Source organism: Danio rerio, chromosome 8 (genome assembly GCF_049306965.1).
Source record: "Danio rerio strain Tuebingen ecotype United States chromosome 8, GRCz12tu, whole genome shotgun sequence".
NCBI classification, from domain to species: Eukaryota; Metazoa; Chordata; class Actinopteri; order Cypriniformes; family Danionidae; genus Danio; species Danio rerio.
This window is the reverse complement of record NC_133183.1, coordinates 52,781,031-52,800,186: the sequence shown is the minus strand read 5'-3', so window position 1 is coordinate 52,800,186 and position 19,156 is coordinate 52,781,031. Positions and strand designations below refer to the sequence as shown.

Here is a 19,156-nt window from a genome sequence, read left to right as displayed (position 1 = left end):
ATTAACTTTTTGTGCAGATACAACATCATATACATACAGAAATAAGTAATACACTGTTCTGCTTTTTCACAACTAAGAACCAATGACCATCAGAAAAACAATATAGTTATAAAATGACACAGTAAATGTAAAAATAATAATAATAATAATAATAAAATAAAAATATAAACAACAAAAAAAAACTAACAAAAAAAGTAATAAATAAATATTAATAAAAACATAATAAAAAAACCTTTATTCCTCTTCTGCCTCAAGATCAATAGTGTCAAAAATCTTGCACTGCATTAAACTGTCAAGTTACCTCACTTTTTTGACACAGGTCGACCAGAACATTTCTTTAAATCGCAGTGCTCTAAAGTTTTAGGCATTCACCATGAGACACAAGCATTTCCATCAGTTCACAGCTTACACAACACACCTTTTATTTCTCACGCTGAGATAAGCCTAATATACAACCTGAACTAATTACTGGACCAGACTGGGACAGTAATGATGTATACTACAAAAAAGAGAACAAAGACAATTTGTTCAATAATAACTTACTGAACAAATAATATGAAAATACAAAAATACATACACAATTCATGAGAAATCATTTGAAGATGCACAGTCCATTACTTCATAAACTATGTATATAGACAATAGGTTAATTAGGCTGCTGTCACTTTAAAATAGATATCGGGGTAGTGTAGAGACACAATGTATCAGAATACTACACTATTTCAGAAATTTCACCAAGACATTAATTTTGACAATTTTGTGTACATTTAAAGTGCAATAAAGCTAAAAAAAAAAAAAAAAAAAGAGTCAAAAACACATTGCTTACAGTAGTCATTTTGATTATTAATTTTAAACCTCTAATTGGTTAGAAAAGTTAGAGTACAGTTTATGTTTAGGGAATATGTTTGGTTTAAACTTTCAGACTGAGTTGATGTTTCAGGATCAACAAAATATGCTGACTCAGAAACACATCTGTGAAAAATGTAAACTGTGTTTTCAATCCTCCTTTTTGTACAACAGTTTAACTCAAAACAGACCATCAGAATCCAGCCAATTTTAAAATGCAAAATCATTTCTAGACACAGAGGACGCCATGTAATATACTAATAATATAACAAGATATTTAAGCCGATAATTAAGTCGATATATTTACTAACATAAATGTGTTAGAACTTTTTTTTATTCAGATTTTATATTACTTTCGTTAATATGATTGAATGATAATACCAATGTTTATATGATTTATGTACAATGCAACTGGTCTTTTTTGGGATGTATTATATGAGAGAGGCTGCAGCTTTGTTTTTTATTGTAATTTGATTTGCACTGTAAACCTTAAATAAAAGTTAAGAAGTCTTTTTTTAAACAGTATTTACATTCTTGTATGACTTATGTACAATACAATTGTCGTTGATTGGACATATTATATATGAGACCTGCTGTGTTTGCCAAAAATGTAATCAAGCATTTTAAATAGTCTAATGCTATTTCTTGAAGCAGATATAAGATATAACCAAACAGGTTTAGTTTAGTTTCTGTTCATTTGCAATGCAAACTTATATGCTATTTTTATATGACAACGGCACTTTAAACATTCGTGCCATCTTCCTGTTTCTTTAGCTTTTAGTTTTTCTAGTCATGTCAATTTACATGTCAAATTGACTAAAAATATCAAGTTAATCTTTGCATAACTAAAATACAATATATAATTATATATAATATATATCAGGGTTAGAGCTGGATCAACACATTGAAATACCTTAAAGTAACAAAAATGCATTTGTCATCACTTTTTGTCATCTTATTTTTTACAGTGTAACACCAAAATGTTTTTTTTTTTTTTTCCATCATTATTTAGTAATCAACATTTGAAGTGGATCAAAACTATTTTTCAAGAATCCGTGCTGCTCGGTAGATTTAGGACAACTTTGATGAAAGGGTCTGATCCACTTTTAATGTTGACTTATGTATAATTATATCCATTTTTTTCCTTTGGCAATGAAAAGGACTCCAGTTGCAAAACCAAAAAGCCCAAGAGCAAGACTAACTCCACAGAACACAGATGGACCAATGCTGGGCTGCTGTACCTCCACATCTGCACACAACGCACACAAACATTTATGTGTTTTATAAGCGATTACATGTGAATGTTAAATAAGCACTCACCCCATGTTCTGGTCTGAGGTTGTTGAAGAGCTTTGTGCTCAACTGAACAACCATAAACGTCTCCTTCCTCTGGAATGAAGCTCAGTCGAGAAAAGACGTTCATTGTGCCATCTTTGTTAGGGTAATATCTGCTGATAGTTGATCCGTCTGTCACATTCACATTGTTCTTGGTCCACAAGACTCTGACCGGCGGGGGAAAGAATCCAGTCACATGACAGATCAGAGTGTTCTTGACATTTAATTTCACATCATTCCGGGAGTAAACTGTGGTCCAAGGAGGTTCTGGAAGATAATAATATGTCTAATAAAATACATAATATGTAATAAAAAAAAAAACAAATTTGTTGTCGATGTTTGAATTTTATCTGAAAAATATTTGGACATTACAGATACTTCTTATTGAACTAGCAGTGATAAATGTTCAAACCACGTGTGTTTCAGTAGATGTCAGCTGTGTGGAGTAAAAAAAAAAACTCACCAAGAGGTTCAGTGTCTTCAGACACATTCAAAGAGAGTATCTTGTGGTAAATCTCTGTGCAGAAAGCTGGTATTCCAACATCATTGAGTCTTAGATCATTCAGAGAATATTGAGGATTTGCATTTAAAAAGGAGTTTACCATATCAGGTAGTGTGAAAACTAGTTTTTCCTTTTCTATGTCTTTATATGCAGCCTCTTCAGTATCCAAAATGAAGACAATTTTATCATATGATGATCCCCTGCATGTTTCTATGAAGCCAAATTCAGGATAACCTAAAGGTTTCAGAATTTCAGAAATGCATACACAATATCACATCTCTTTTCTATAATGAAGCAATTGTTTAAAAATAACTATTACAAGAAGTATACAAATACTGTAATTTTTTTAGTTAATATATTTGTAATAAAATATTTATAATAAATATGTCGCTTTTTACATTACATTTACATTAATTACAAATTGCACTTCAAGATTTACTTACTTTGGCCTTCAGTATGAATTAAACAGAAAATAAAAAATGTTATTCCAGAAAATGTTTTAAACATGTTTGAAGTCCAGTCAGAGCAGTTGGATCCTTCAGTTTGCCACTGTGGTCAGTCATAAACTGGAAATTCTGGTTTGATCTAATCTGAAGCTGTGACATCACATGTTTTATGTGTTATAGGCCCACACAGAAACTGTGCGTCCAGAAATCGGCAAATCGACTTTTAGCTCATCATTGAGTCTTTTCATTTAAATGTGTGTAAATTTATATTTATTCCGCTTTTACATTTATTTTTTTTATATGTTGATTTCATATTTTTGTCATGATACTCCTCAAATAATTTCGCATAAATCCACAGATTTTTAACAAAATTCTCTTCAGAAATTTTAAAAAATGTCTGCAGATTCTGTCTAGCCCTAGTTGTGTGACATTGTGTGTGTTATTGTTTTGTGTTAATAAGTTTAGGGTAATTTAGAATTCCTGAACGTGTACAGCATGGTCACAAATTGTCAAGATAATAATCATGGGACATTCCACCAAAAGCGTACATTATCTGTCCCTGAAACAAAAACATTAGTACAGTGAATAAAAATCAATGCATCCAGACATTTCTAAAATGGACTGATGGTTGATTTCTGTGAGCTGTTCTATAAAATAAACATTTCATTCATTTGGTTTTCATGTTGTTTTTCTTTAATAAAAACCTTTTAGAAATGTACAAACCCTGTTATTGTCCTTGTCCTCCGTCAATTGAACCTAAAGCTTTAACAGTTTTGTTATGCTAAAAACTGCTTTTTAGAAAAAAAATACTTCAAGTTTAATTTTTTATTCACGTAACTTGATTAAAAACATGAAATTATAAATAAATTCTACAAATAAATATATAATACAAATAAACTTACAGTTGTCCTCATGCTTCTGTCAGTCCTGTCACATTTGCATTACATTTATCATAAAATGCATGCCATAAACCTTTAAGACTATGACTCGAAAGTGACATCATTTGACCGAGAAGCTGACAGTGATCAAGGATGCGTTCTATCATTATCTTATGTCTACTTTTGTATGATTTTCTGAGGACAAGCTTAAAGGTCAGACCCTGTCACATTTTTTATAAGTGATAATTTTCTGGTAAAATGTCCCATATCAAGACAATAATTTGTGATTAAATGTGTTAAATATTTTTTATTTATTAAAAAAAAAGTTTTACAGGATTTTTACCCCTTTAAAGTTATTTGTCAAATGGTAAATAGCCTATGTATATGTAGCCTACACGGAAGGAATCATTAAACTCATCACTAGAGGGCGCAAAGAGATGGTTTTGTATATTGAAAGCACGTGTGTAATATTTATCTTTTATTATTTTAATTACATCATGTTTACACGATTGAGCTTATCAGTCGGCTTTGGCTAAAAACAGAAAAAATAATTTTACGTTTCACAAAACATGTAAGACAAGCCGTTCTTAGATGTTTCTTCATTTACACAAACACATTTGACCAGATCATTATTTCTAAAATATTAGGCTACTTTCATTTTATTTATTTGATTCATTTTAAAACATTCACGACAGACATAGAATATTTGTTGAAACCAAGGAGCTTGGATTTGATACAGCAGGTTTTGCAATGCAAATTTACTTGGAAGTGCACGATGACACAAAAACAAATGCTTCAGAGTAAGTGCTAATAAGAACAGCCCCAGTGGCAAGACGATTATATTTAATGGTTTTAATGTGAGTTTTTGTTTATCCTTTTAATAAAAGTATTCTCCAAAATTAGATAAACATAATAAAACTGTAAAAATTACAATAGATTAAACATTAGTAATTTTAAAACAGCAATACTCTCAAGCGACTCTCTGTGTTTATTAGTTAAGATCTTTAAAACAATGTTTTCATATTGAGATAAAATTGTTTTTGTTTACAAACTTAACTGATGACAAGAAAATTTGACTATACCATACACTGAATTTTTTTTCTCAAATTAATGCATACATTCCCTCATTAATCTGTAAATGTTTATCCAATCTCATTGCTGTAAGCATAAGCACACAGTGGCTCTGTTCAAAATAATTTATTCAAGGTGCACTACCAATGACATTGGAAAAAAGGGAAATTCAGTTTGTCCTTTTACATGCAAATGCAGCTTTAATCAACTTTCATACAGAACCAGTTCATACAAAATAAAAACATCTCAGTTTTCCCCTTTTAAGTTCTTCTTCATATTGTTTACCAAAACAATAAAACAGAGACAAGGAAGTGACCAGTTATTTCATTTCAACTGATTAATTTTTAAATGACGCTGGTGACTACTGCACCTGATATCAAGTATTTGAAAAACAGTATGCATTTAACAGTAAAAATGAACAGCTTATATTTAAAGGCACTACATATGGGTACATTTGACCTTACAGTGCTTATCAATATACAGATGCAGCAATAGAAATTTGATTTATTTCAGTTATTGAATTCAAAAAGTGAAACTCATACAGTATTTTATAAAGATTTATATCATATATTACACTTTACACTTTAATATCTTGATTACACTTTAATATATTTATTAAAGACGTTATTGTCAATTAACTTTTTTACTCATTTTTGAGTGCATTGGACATTATTTTCATTGGTGAAAAAGTTTGGTGTTGATAAGTGGCTTGCACAGAGTCCTGACCTTAACTTGACTGAACACTTTTTTTACAGTTATCCATTGCATTACTGTAACCCCTGATATATTTCAAATGTTTATTTCTTTTTATTTTTGATGATTATGGCTCACATGAAAACCCCAAATTCAGTACCTCAGAAATGTTTTATATTATTTAAGACCAATAAAAAGATGGATTTTTAAAAATGTTGGACTACTGAAATGTATGAGTATGTACAGCACTCAATACTTGGTCGGTAGCTCCATGTCAGGGCATGCGTGGCGATCAGTTTGTGGCACTGCTGAGAGGATGAAGTTCAAGTTTCTCTCATAGCAGACCTAAGCTCTTCTGTGTTGTACAGGTTCTAGTTTCTCTTATCTTCCTCTTCCTCTAAATTTTAATTTATTGAGATGTACCTTTAAATACCCAATTTTTAACCAGAAAATTGTCAATATGGGTCGTAAATAACACAGGTTTAGTAAAAATTCATAACTGAGTGACTTAAATATATCGAAAATCTGTTATGCACAATTCAAAAACAGACGTGGGTACATTTTATCCCATGCGGGTTGTGGTATTAATTTAGCATTTATCAATTTGAATGGTGTATATTGCAAACAAGCAAACAATTTTAAAACAAGTTATAGTTATTGCAATTAGAATTACTCTACTTAAAAACACAAACACTTTGTATTTCATTTTACTTCTTACCACAGGAGTATGTACAAAAATTGTTTTTGGTTTACTAGACTTGCATGAAAAACGCTACCCAATAAAGATCTGTAAAGCTTTAAGTTATAACAAAATCTTGACATTTTTTTGCTGACTGACCAGACTGATCTGTTCAAAATTTATTTTTAATTTAACAAGTGATGTCTCAGTCACTGCACATGTACTCTGTTACTGGCCTTCAGAAAGGATTCAATCTCTTTAAACAGGATTTTATATATTCTCCAATTTATCATTCTGATTTATTTGTAAAGACAGAGGAAAACAGACATGTTTTACAGTTATTTCTGATGGATCAGTGTGCTAAACAGAAGCAGGAGTAAATAATGTGCATGTGATCAACATATTTTTTTTCGCAAAGCAAATTTACAGGCACACAATTGACCGTTAACAAATATGCCAGTGTTGCATCAAGTTACTGTAGCCAGACAAAAGTATCAGCATACAGAACAACAAAATGCAGTTCAGTCGTGTTGCATGTCTGGCAATGATTTTGTCTGCTTTATTGGAAAAAGGTAAGACATACAAAATGCATGTGTGTTAAATGATTCACCTGAACAACAAATTACTTCTTTAAAGTTAACTTTTCTTTAAAAAGTGTTGTACTCTAATCTGCTAAAAATATATTCTGCTGTGAATTTCTTTTTTATTTCTGTTTAATTTTTAATTGAAGGTGCAATATTGTTATGTTTTCTTTTTTGCAAACACATTTTTGTCTATCTTTGTTATTTTTCAGTATGTGGAAATTACGGCTATCTTCAAAGTCAATGTCGAGTACTGAGCTCTACAAAGAAAGTTGAGCTCATCTTCTCATTCATCTTCAACAAGATTGAATACATTAGATACAACAGTACTGATCAGAAAATTGTTGGCTACACTGAATTTGGAGAGAAATTTGTTGAAAACTATAAAAATAACACATTTGTGCTAGTCCTGGCTGAGTTTGGGATTGACAACTGCAAAAAAATTGCAAAGGCACTAATCTCTGATGGAATGCTGAATCATGTGACAGGTGTAAGACCTATTCATTTGTCCACTTTAAGTTAAGAAGGCCATTTATAGACTGGTATTATTGATATTTTGGTTAAATTTGATTCATGTCTAATTTTATTCACTTCTACAGTGAAACCAGAAGTCATTATTCGGTCAGTTACTGAAGCTAAAGGCAATCAGAAAGCTGTCCTGGTGTGCAGTGCCTATGACTTTTACCCCAAAGCCATCAAACTGACGTGGATGAGGAATGATAAAAAGGTTACAGCTGATGTGATGTCCATTGAGGAGATGGCTGATGGAGACTGGTATTATCAGATTCATTCCCACCTGGAATATTTTCCTCAACCTGGAGAGAAGATCTCCTGTGTGGTGGATCATGCCAGCTTCCATAAACCCATGATCTATTACTGGGGTAAGAACACCGTTATGGTGAATTTAATGTGTCAAGAATCAGCCTGGACGTATTTATCAACCGTCTTTCATTTTACAGATCCCTCTCTCCCCGAGACTGAAAGATCTAAGATCATTCTTGGGGCTGTGGGGCTGCTGATGGGGATCTTTACAGCAGCTGCAGGAGTGATCTATTATAAAAGAAAACAAACAGGTTAGTGTTTAATGTAAAACAGACTTTGTTGACTAGTAGTGCAATGAAATCTGTACTGTATCTGTAATTTATAACTGAGATCTTGAAAATGTTGTTTTCTTGCTGTCTACAGGCTTTTACAGACTTCCGGTTTATTTAGTTCCACTTCAAACAATGAACAATACTGAACCACAGTACTCTGCAACATCTGACACTTTAACATAACCTTCAGGTCATTCGAGAGAACTAGTGATTCAATAAGAGAAGTTCTCGGTGTCAATCACATCCACCTCATCTCCTGATTGCTCATATTATCTTATATCATGTCATAGTTGTAACTAAATGCATGTCTAAATTCTTTATAGTCTTTGTCATCTTTTATGATGTTTTTTTCTCCTTAATTAGTAAATTAAATCAATTACAAATATATATATATATATATATATATATATATATATATATATATATATATATATATATATATATATATACTTTTCAGTATTTTTCTCTCTCGCTTTGCACAAAAAGTTCTTATTATATACCTGAAAGTGTTTCAGAAATGTGATTTCCCGCCTTTCTATCTTTTTCTGTTAATGATGTATTGTTTATTAAATATAATAAACTATGTTACAGAAAAAGTTCAAGATTGAAAATAAAGGTTTTTTTTATTTTATTTATGCCATTGATGGTTCAATGAGGAACATTAGACTGGGCTAACACTACAATAGTTTTAGGCCAACATACACAATATTCCACTACCAAGAATCTAACAAAAAAATCTTGACTGTTCCATTGTCAGTTCTGATGTTTACAGATTAATTCTTGATCACAACTACCTCAGTAATTTAGCCAATAGGAACAAATCTAAGAAAAGACAGAATTATGGATATTTTGAAAAGGTGGTCACAAAACGTATGCTTTGGAGTTTAGAGATAGAGGAAGAAAAACATGATGATATTAAAACTGCATGCTTTAGCGTCAGCTGTCATCAATTTTATGCAGAATCAGTAGCTACAGACCTCCAAACCTAATGTGGCCTGCAGAATAGCTCAAGAAAGGTGCATAGGGAGTTTCATGGAATGGGGTACAATGGCTGAGCAGCTACATAAAGGCCTACATTACTAAGAGCAATGCAAAGCGTCAGAAGCAGTGGTGTAAAGCACTCTGCTACTGGATTCTAAAATAGTGGAGATGTGCTTTGGAGTGACCAATCAAGCTTTTAATTACAGCAGAAGCTTGCAAGATAGTCATCCTTGTCTAACATCAGTGCCTGACCTCACAAATGCACTTTCTAAATAAATATCATGAAAACATTCAACCCTGTGGAAATCCTTCCAAGAAGAGATGAAGCTGTTATAGAAGTGTTTTTTTGCCAAGTGTGCTTTACACACAAGGAATTTGTTTTGGATACAGAAGCTTCCAGTGTACATAAAGTGATGAGACTACACAAAATATATATATGAAAAAAAGATGATAGACATTAAACAAAGATGCAGTTAGTCAAAAAAGTTCTGGATGTTGAATTGTATGTACAGATTTCTTGTAAATATATACATGGTGAGCCAAGCCATATTAAAACCACTTAAACCATGACATCATCAACTTTCACTTTCAGATTTAAAGGGCTAGCGTTGCACCAGACCCCCGTAAGTGGTGTCATCTGAAAGTGTAGAATCTATATTTTATGCACATATGTATCACTTTGGTTTTTATTCTACTGTATAAAAAGTAATTTACACTTAAATACACAGTATTTTGGATACCCGAGCTGGGTATTTTACATTGGTTCATTTTCATATTTTTTCATATGACACATGGACAAGTTATAGCTCAAATGAAAGCCCTTGCCGGTGCTCATACAGTTCTAGCATTCTTTTTACTGAATTATATTCATATGCCAAACAGTTGTTGAATGAATTGTGGGGTTTCCATGGTGCAGAAATGTAAACATTACATTCATGATCAATAAGCAGCCCCAGATAGCACAGACACCTTTCATCTCTTACCTTATGTTGTGCCTTCAGGGCCATTCTCCTCTGTTTTTGAGGTGATGTGCATAAGTAATCCTTTTATATGTCTGATGTGGTCCAAACACAGTGAGTTATGTTTAATTAAACAAAACAATAGTGAAATAAGTAAACAAGGATCGGTCTCTGTGGCTTGTACAGCACCTCTCATCAGTTGGAATGCAATAACTTTTGCATAGATTATGGTAGAGACCTTTTTCTTTTTTCCTATGATTACAGACATGTGCAGGAACCACCAAATTTAATTACAGTACGCTAGACCACACAGAACCTAAAAGGTACACTTTCAAATTTGAGTTTATAAAAAAAAATACAAAAAGCGCCTCTTTTTAAGTTGTTTATTATAACACAGATGACATATACAGTTATTTTAAACACTTTCAATTGTGTTTTATGAAATTTCAAAGGGTTTTCTTTAAAATGATACCAAATTTTTGCATTTACACCTCTTTATGTGGATTTGGGAAGCTTTTAAATTTCGGTAGGCAAAATCCAGGCGGAAATCCCAAAATACCAGCAGAGTTTAAGTGGTTAAACCCACAGATCAAGACTAGGACATCAATTAAGTTCATTTGCATGTATGTAAAGACAGATATTCAACATATCTATAAGATGTATGTCACATAATGGATGTTAAATGAATTAGACTGTCATTAAGACAGTGGTTCCCGGCCTTATTTTTAGGAGACCCCTATTTTAACATTCAAAATGATAAATGACCACTTATCCCCACCTCAACAATTCCCAGTTTTTTAAACAATATTCTTGTTTTCACTAAATATTGGCTATAAAGCCTTAATCTCAGTCTGATACATTTGTCTAAACCAGTTTACGGTCTGAAGAACACTTGAAGACAATCTCAATGAAAATGTTGATTTATATTTTTTACACAAAACAACACATACGCTGTGACTCTTGATAAATTTGTATAATGATGGACAGAATTTACTGTCCTGAAGAATAAATAATTATAAAAATGTAATATTAACCATGCAAACTTTGGTTTATCACTAAATTGGCATCTGCTTCATTACTATAGCAAGTTTGATGACCCTTCATGAATCCTTAGTGTCCAATAGTTGGGGTTGCAACCCCCAGGGCGGGAATCAATGCATTAAGATGCTTGTAATTTAAAATATTTGTAAAACAAACCTTGTTTATCAAGAAAATACCAAACAAGCTTTGCTATCAGGGAGACACTATATTGACTTTTTAAGCACATTATCAACTAGCAATTACTATTTGTAGACTGTATATCAGCTAAAGTGGGCTACTGAAAAAAATGTAGTCATTATATTAAATAGTATTATAATGTAAATTTATTCTTCCTGTTACATGAAATCAGACTAATCTTTTGCATTGTGAGGTCTGCCTGTTTGCAGTACTTTTATAACAATAAACCACACTAAGTATTTAAAACCAACATGTAAAACTACTGAATGTAACAAGAACAATGCAATAATATTACAAATGTCTGCACAACTGAGCCAGATTATACAGTACATAGTAATGTTGAATGGAATCTATATGTTGACACAACTAATAAATACATGTGTCAGTGTGTCAATATTACATCCATTTTTTGCCTTTGGCATTGAAAAATATTCCAGCAGCGAAACTCAGCAGCCCAAAAGCAAGACCAACTCCACAGAACACTGATGGACCAATGCTGGGCTGCTTTACCTCCACATCTGCACACAACACACACAAACATTTGGAGAATAATGTGTTTTATAAGCGATTACATGTGAATGTTAAATAAACACTCACCCCATGTTCTGGTCTGAGGTTGTTGAAGGGCTTTGTGCTCCACTGAACAGCTGTAAACATCTCCTTCCTCAGGAATGAAGCTCAGTTGAGAAAAGACATTAAAATTTCTATCATTGTCAGGGTAATATCTGCTGATAGTTGACCCATCTGTCACATTCACATTGTTCTTGGTCCACAAGACTCTGACCGGTGGAGGGAAGAATCCAGTCACATGACAGATCAGAGTGTTCTTGAGATTTAATTTCACATCATTTCGGGGGTAAAGTAAAACCCAGGGAGGTTCTGAAATACATATTATCAATTAATTTAAAAAACAACAGCAACATAATCATGTTAATCCTAATGGGACATACTAAATGTTACCCTGGATCCCAAAACCAATCAAAGTGTTAATTAAAAAAAATGTATTATATGTCATAATGAAGCTGAGAATTTTTTTTTTTTTAATATATATGGTTTGATGGGATAGGAGAATATTTGGCCAAGATAAAAAACACTGAAAAACCCTTTAAAGTTGTCTAAATTCCTTGCTAACAATGCATACCAATCAAAAAGCTTTGAAGAAGTCATGATCTTGAATTTTGGTATAAAATAAAATCTATAACTCTGACTCAAGTATTTTAGTATGTTCACAAAAATATACATGTGTAAATAAGATTTTCCATTTTAAACTTAAGATTAAGGTTTTATGATCCAGAGTTACATAATAATAAGCAGACAACTGAATGATGAAATGGATAGTTTTGACTCACATCATTAATTAATACATTAATTTACATTATTAATTTCTTAACATTGTTACAAAATTAATACATAATGACATTGATTTAATTAATAACAAGTCATATGTTATGTAGTTAATCAGAAACATTTTCTTAAACATAGTTATAGGTTTTGTTTGCTGTACATGACCACTGTGTAAAGGAAAAATCATATCTTACCAAGAGGTTCAGATACATTTAAGTTGAGTGTCTTTTCATACACCACTTTGCACAGAGCTGTTAATCCAACAGTCGCAGGGCTAGCATCAAGCAGGGGTAATTCATAGAATCCAGGATAATCTTTAATAAAATTTGGTACAGTGAGAACAAGTGTCCCATCTACTACCACCAAGTATGCAGCCAGTTCAGTATTAAAAGTAAAGACAATTTCATCATCTGGTGATCCAGTGCATGACTCCATCAGACCATATTCAAGATCCACTGAGGATTTCAGAAATTAGAGGATTTATTATATGTAGAATAATTAATGAGACATCCATGTTATATTCACAAATGTAGCCTCCAAAAATAGGAAGAGTATTAACACTATTTAAAAAAAAAAACATTATTAAATAACATTTTAAAATATTACAATATTAGTTTTACTTACTTTGTCCTTCAGAACATGTCCAGTAGGCAATGAAAAGCATTATTCTGCATAATAATTCAAGCATGTTTGCTTGAGTGAGTTCAACTATAGAGTGGTCTGAGGAATACACCAACATACAATATAATACAGTTTGCTGTTGTGGTCAGTTATGAACTGGATTTTCTGGTTTGACATTTAAAGTAGCAGTCCACAGGTGTGATTGTCTTGTTTAGGTATTTGTAAAGTTACTCTGCCTTCTAATAAGATGCAAAAGAGCTCTCTAACATGGCAAATACAAGACATATAGACTTTCCAAAGCCATGCAATAATAAAACAATACGCAATGATTCACTTGAGTGAAAAACCTACATTACTAGACAAACTTGTTGTCTGTGACCGAATTATTTTCTGGTCTTATCTTATTGGTATTTAATTGTTCCCTGCTCTGCTTTTGTCAATACGAAACAGATTTGCTTCCAATTATTAGTTTTTTCTTTTGTACTAACATCACAAGCTGTTTTTGTTCTAACATCACAAGCTGTTTTTTTTCCCAAATAGCTTTTTTTCCCCTTTTTACTTCCGTTTCTATCAGTAATGAGACTGATATCCTAATCCACAGGATTACCACCAGAGGTCACTATCATCTATAATTTTATCATATACTGTATATAGACACTACAGTGGAACTAGATTAGGCCTCTTACGGATTTTTAAATCATAATGATAAAATGTAGCTGCATCATGAGAACAATATACAAACTCAGATCCCCATCCAACTATGCATTCATCCACCCTTATATCTTAAGCACAGACATGACTGGAGAAGCATTAAAATTCTATAGTGCCATATGGAGCATATGACACAGCAGAAATAAGGTCTACATTTGTTGTTGGCCCAGGAAACCATTTTTATTACACTATGGATTAAATACGTTCTTAATTTAATTTCATTACAACTGTTTACAGTTACAGAATGAACGTCCATGTAGAAACGTTTAACATTACGAATAAAGCAAAAATAAATGAAAATAAAAAACATGCTTGTTGTGAAACTGAACACAAATAATCATGCCTTTTCTTTTATTCATTGTGTAGTAAATCTGAGGAAATGGCTATGGGAATGAACCTCCAATAACTCCAATAACTACATTTTTAATGAAAGCATGGTTGGGTTTTCGTTAGGGCCTGAAAAAGGTGTCGGTTCTGGCCTGTTGCAAAGCAAATGCAAATTAACAGCATTTCCATTGACCAAAACATATTTTATAAAACAAATAATTTGTTATTGACTAATAAGCCCTGAGACATCATGGTTTACATTGAACTTGTAATAGCAAAGGAAACTTTTATGCCCTTTAGCAGTTATACATTATGTTTCCTCAAAACATGATGATGGATGTTGGTCTGTTTACTGAGAATATATTGCCAAAATATTTTATCAAAAGAGGTGTATCCATGGTATCCAAGCATTTGCATGATTTTTTTTTTCAATGAGATTGTACTTCACAAAGAAACTGTGGATTCAGAATTTCCAGATTAACACGTCAACTTTTTCTGAGTTATTCATTGTATAGTCTTAGTGCCTACTATTATATCAAAAGGAGCCATTTTAAAAAAAAACAGAACAATATTTTAAAAGTAAGATCATATGACCTTATCAGGCGACCTGTATATGAGCAAAAATGGTTTTCATTGTTTTGTGAAATATTCTAGCAGTATATTGACTTAAATTAAACCTCTTCCATGACTGTCATTAATGGATTACAATGTTTAAATGATTAATATGTGGCTAATTTTGAGTTTTACAAAACTTCCAGCCAGTCTCCTACATTTTCTAGAACAGCAATAAAGAGCAGAAGACTGCAAAACATTCTCACACTGGTGAATCGTAAGCTTGAGTTTTCAGGGGCCTCCACACGATGGACGTTGAGCTACAGATCATGATCTCAATTTAAAAAGAGCAAACGCCTGTTCTCTGAAATGATCAATGACAATAAACTAATATATCACATCATAAAATTATTAAAAAGTGGGATATCAACAGGATAGAGCTCAAGATTGTTTGTTGTTTTGAGATTTTTATGTGTATTTTTGCCTTCTAAAAGTTTAGGGTCAGCACGTTTTTAAAATATTTTAATAAAAACATTATGCTCACAAAGGCCTGCATTTATTTGTTAAAAATACAATACATTAAAAACTATATTTTATTTTAAAGTTTTAGCACCACAACTTTTGTGCCACACAATCCTTCTGAAAGCATTTTGCTGCAACTGCTTAAGAATAATTTCTTATTATTATGAATAGTGAAAACTGTTGCGCTTCTTATTTGTATAATTTACCTTTTAAAATATGATATATTAAAAGAAAAATATTGTGATTTAATAACAGTTGGCATTCATAGGTTAAGAAAATGAATAATGACTAGACTAGACTACAGTCATCAGACTGTTTTGATGTTGAGCTGATAGCACACAAATCTAGGCAGCCTGATTTGAGGCTTTTGAAGAGCAGAGAAAAAAATGTATGACATATGCTTATCATAACTTTGTCTTTCTCTCCTTCTGTCCATCAAAAGTTTTCTCTCACAGCCCTGGGACTGGTGGCGTTGGCCTTTGATTTTAATACTGAGAGCATAATTTATGTAAGATGTTTGAATAGCTTTTTGAGTGCGGCTAGATTAAAGAGAATTCCGTGTAATGGAACAAAAAAAGCATCTGCAGATTTTATTTAAATATATTTCAAACCTCCAATGACTTGGATAGAGTTGACAAAGGCGGAGAGGGAAAAGAGTTTGGGAAAACACTATTAAATCATTGTACTGTATGAGTTTGTCAAAGCAAGCTTGCTTTGTTTCTGTAAAGCTTCCACTGACTTAAATGACAACATCCATCCACTCCTACCCAACTATTCGTACACCCACCCATCCATTCTTCAATGCATTCAAACCATCAACCTATTCATGCACTCTTTAGCTCACGTATTCATGTGTCTTTCCATCCATCCACCTTTTCATCCATCCATCCATCCATCCATCCATCCATCCATTCACCCTTCAATTGCTAATCCATCTTTTCATCAATCAATCCCCATTCACACTTTCATTCTTTCATTAATTCATCCATCTCTCCATTGATCCTTCTATCCATTCCTCATTTACCTATTCATCTACCCACCAGTAAATCCATCCATCCATCCATACATGCATACATACATCCATACATCCATCCATCAACCCAAACCATCAATCTATCCAAAGATTCACCGACTCTTTGAATCATGCATTTATGTATTTTCTTCCATTCCATCTATTCATTCATCCATTTAACCATTCATCTGTCCTTAACTCCATGCCTCATCCATCCATCCATTCCCACATACTATTCCTTCCTTCCCTCCTTAATTCCTTCCTTCCTTCCTTCTTTCTTTGCTTCATTCCTTCCTTCATTCATCCATCCATTTATCCCTCCATCATTTATCCATGACTTCACTCCTTTTTTATCCATCATTTATCAATTACTCCATCCCTTATCCATCCATCCGTCCATCCGTGCATACATACATACATACATACATACATACATACATACATCTACCCTTACCCCCATACCATCAATCTATCCAAACATCCACCCATCCATCAGTTCACCCATTTATGCATTTACATCCTTATATTCATTCATTAATTTCTCCATCTCTTATCATCCTTCCTTTCATCCATCTATCCATCAATCCCTATCCATCCATCCATCCTCCAATTATACCGTCAATTCATCCATCCATTCCTCCACTGATCTATCTGTATATTCATTCCACATTCACCCATTCATCAACTCTTCAACTCATCCATCCATGCATCCATCCAGTCATATTTTACTCACCCATACATGCATCATTCCATCCATCCACACTTCCATTCATCCATTTATCCAATGGCCCTTTGCCTACCCTTTTATTTATCCATCTGTCTCTCTCTAATCCATCAATCCATCCATCCAATAATCCCACCCCACACATCTATCATACCACTGATTCATCCATCTATACTTCCATCTAGCAAATCTCCATACAACCTTCTTTCTACTCATCCATTCATTTGTTCATCGATTCCATTCGTCCATCCAATGTTCTGTCAGTCAATCTACCATTTCATCCATCCATTACTCTCTCTGACTCTCCTGTGTGTGTGTGTGTGTGTGTGTGTGTGTGTGTGTGTGTGTGTGTGTGTGTGTGTGTGTGTGTGTGTGTGTGTGTGTGTGTGTGTGTGTGTGTGTGTGTGTTTGTGTGTGTGTGTGTGTGTGTGTGTGTGTGTGTCTGTGTGGGTGTGTGTGTTTGTGTTATACTGCACATAATTACAATCAGTAACATCTTTTTTTGTACTATGGTCAGTTTAGTTTTCTTTGATTCACACACATGGATTAACAGTCAATATTTGTCAGTGTTTCTGCAAGTTGCACAACTTCTTTATTATCCCCATGCTGATGCAATGTGATGTGTTTGCTCGCTGTATACAGGGCTTTACAACATAGTGCGAAACAAAAATTATTTTTTTATTTTTCTGTGTTTAATGCTTTAAAGATAAATATTGGCAATCTGTCTTCTACAATTCAGCTTTCTGTTTGCTCAGTTGTTTCTTGGAATAGTAAAACAATGGTAAACATGGTAACAGAGATAGCTGGTTAACCTCTGTCGGGCAGATCTTCTTACCATCAATAGTTTTGTGGGACACCATGTGGTGTAAAAATGCAGACCCTTTGCCCTCTGGTTTTGTATGAGGGAGTCGGTATGGTCTAGTACCACATTTGTACCTTTGCAAAAATAAAATGAAACAAAATAAAAAAAAAAACTTTTGTATTGTTAAAACTAGCACTTACACAAACATTTATTCTTTTTTATAATTAAATTTATTTAACATATTATTAGCTTTAAATGTAAAACTAGACAACACACTACAATTAAGTATAACTTCTAATAAGTGTATATTTTGCAGATTGATTAAAATCTATTTTAAAACATTTAAATTGTCATTTTTACATTATAAGCAATTATATAGCGTCATTTTGTGACAAGTAACAATGTCTGACTTGTTAATAATCTTTTTTTATTTATTTATTTTATTTTTTTAACGTCTCAAACAAATTGTCCAGTTCACAGAATTAGTTTGAGGCTGTGCTCAATTTAAGGGGCTCACCAATCCTTTCAGAGGATTTACCTCATACTGTACACACACACAAGCACACACACAAACAAATCTTTCTTGGGACATATTTCTGTGTCATAAATTAAACACAGACAAAGAATCATTTGAGCAAATACAGCAGTGTTCATCACTTGGACCCTTCAAAACCCTTGGACCCTTCCTTCAAAATCCAATTGGCATTTTAAAAAATTTTCAACACATCAGTGTACTGTGTGATTTTCATGTGAATCAAATGGATTCAGTTCTTGAGTTAAACTTCCTGACTCGGTGATCTGGTATTACCACTCTGTAAAACAAAAATCTTGCTGTCTTAAATTTTTCAGATGAATCAATTGATCCTCTAGTCAACTCAACTTAAATTAATCAAACTGACGAAATATGTAACACTCAAAAAGGACATTTTGCTGTTTGTTTAAACTATGTATTTAAAATGAACTGAAACAAAAAATGTTGAGATTTTTGGGGAGAAACTTAATTGCTTTATGTTCAATCAAATTAAAGTTGTAAAAAAACATTAAAAATTACGTTAACTTATTTCGTTCATGTTGTCCAAACAAAAATGAACTATGTGAAACCCAAAAATGTTTACAGAGCAAGTTAAACTTTGTTTGGTTTATAAAATGTAGTTAAAACATGTTCAACACATTAAAATAAGTTAAAGCAACAAAAAAGTAGTCTTGACTTTTAGTAATGATTTTTTTTTACAGTGCATGCTTTTTTTTGTCAAACAGC

At 32.6% G+C, this 19,156-nt stretch overlaps 3 protein-coding genes across 3 annotated transcripts; 1 reads left to right on the top strand and 2 right to left on the bottom strand.

Moving 5' to 3' along the window:
• LOC100332267 (H-2 class II histocompatibility antigen, A-U alpha chain) lies at positions 1-3,238 on the bottom strand. The gene is made up of 4 exons (XM_073909966.1): positions 3,127-3,238; positions 2,645-2,917; positions 2,167-2,448; positions 1-2,095 (listed from the first exon to the last, which is right to left on the bottom strand). The coding sequence occupies exons 1-4, from the start codon at positions 3,188-3,190 to the stop codon at positions 1,974-1,976; spliced, it is 741 nt and encodes a 246-aa protein (XP_073766067.1). The 5' UTR covers positions 3,191-3,238; the 3' UTR covers positions 1-1,973.
• A 2,661-nt stretch (positions 3,239-5,899) lies between these two features.
• mhc2dcb (major histocompatibility complex class II DCB gene) lies at positions 5,900-8,435 on the top strand. Its single transcript, XM_068223219.2, has 5 exons — positions 5,900-7,022; positions 7,244-7,519; positions 7,631-7,912; positions 7,991-8,104; positions 8,217-8,435. The coding sequence occupies exons 1-5, from the start codon at positions 6,965-6,967 to the stop codon at positions 8,306-8,308; spliced, it is 822 nt and encodes a 273-aa protein (XP_068079320.1). The 5' UTR covers positions 5,900-6,964; the 3' UTR covers positions 8,309-8,435.
• Positions 8,436-10,434: 1,999 nt separating this feature from the next.
• mhc2dca (major histocompatibility complex class II DCA gene) lies at positions 10,435-13,331 on the bottom strand. The gene is made up of 4 exons (NM_001424011.1): positions 13,252-13,331; positions 12,822-13,082; positions 11,881-12,162; positions 10,435-11,801 (listed from the first exon to the last, which is right to left on the bottom strand). Exons 1-4 carry the CDS (start codon positions 13,313-13,315, stop codon positions 11,680-11,682), a joined length of 729 nt encoding a protein of 242 aa, NP_001410940.1. The 5' UTR covers positions 13,316-13,331; the 3' UTR covers positions 10,435-11,679.
• Between the last annotated feature and the right edge of the window lie 5,825 nt (positions 13,332-19,156).

What these genes read in the sequence shown, in the direction of transcription:
- LOC100332267 (XM_073909966.1), bottom strand. Translation starts at nt 3,190, where the DNA reads ATGTTTAAAACATTTTCTGGAATAACATTTTTTATTTTCTGTTTAATT. An exon ending in AATTCATACTGAAGGCCAAA is followed by an intron (nt 2,918 to 3,126) that starts GTAAGTAAATCT and finishes TGAAACCTTTAG; the next exon opens with GTTATCCTGAATTTGGCTTC. An exon ending in ACCTCAGACCAGAACATGGG is followed by an intron (nt 2,096 to 2,166) that starts GTGAGTGCTTAT and finishes CGTTGTGTGCAG; the next exon opens with ATGTGGAGGTACAGCAGCCC.
- mhc2dcb (XM_068223219.2), top strand. Translation starts at nt 6,965, where the DNA reads ATGCAGTTCAGTCGTGTTGCATGTCTGGCAATGATTTTGTCTGCTTTA. An exon ending in AATGCTGAATCATGTGACAG is followed by an intron (nt 7,520 to 7,630) that starts GTGTAAGACCTA and finishes TCACTTCTACAG; the next exon opens with TGAAACCAGAAGTCATTATT. An exon ending in TTATAAAAGAAAACAAACAG is followed by an intron (nt 8,105 to 8,216) that starts GTTAGTGTTTAA and finishes TGCTGTCTACAG; the next exon opens with GCTTTTACAGACTTCCGGTT.
- mhc2dca (NM_001424011.1), bottom strand. Translation starts at nt 13,315, where the DNA reads ATGCTTGAATTATTATGCAGAATAATGCTTTTCATTGCCTACTGGACA. An exon ending in GACATGTTCTGAAGGACAAA is followed by an intron (nt 13,083 to 13,251) that starts GTAAGTAAAACT and finishes TGAAATCCTCAG; the next exon opens with TGGATCTTGAATATGGTCTG. An exon ending in AAATGTATCTGAACCTCTTG is followed by an intron (nt 12,163 to 12,821) that starts GTAAGATATGAT and finishes TATGTATTTCAG; the next exon opens with AACCTCCCTGGGTTTTACTT.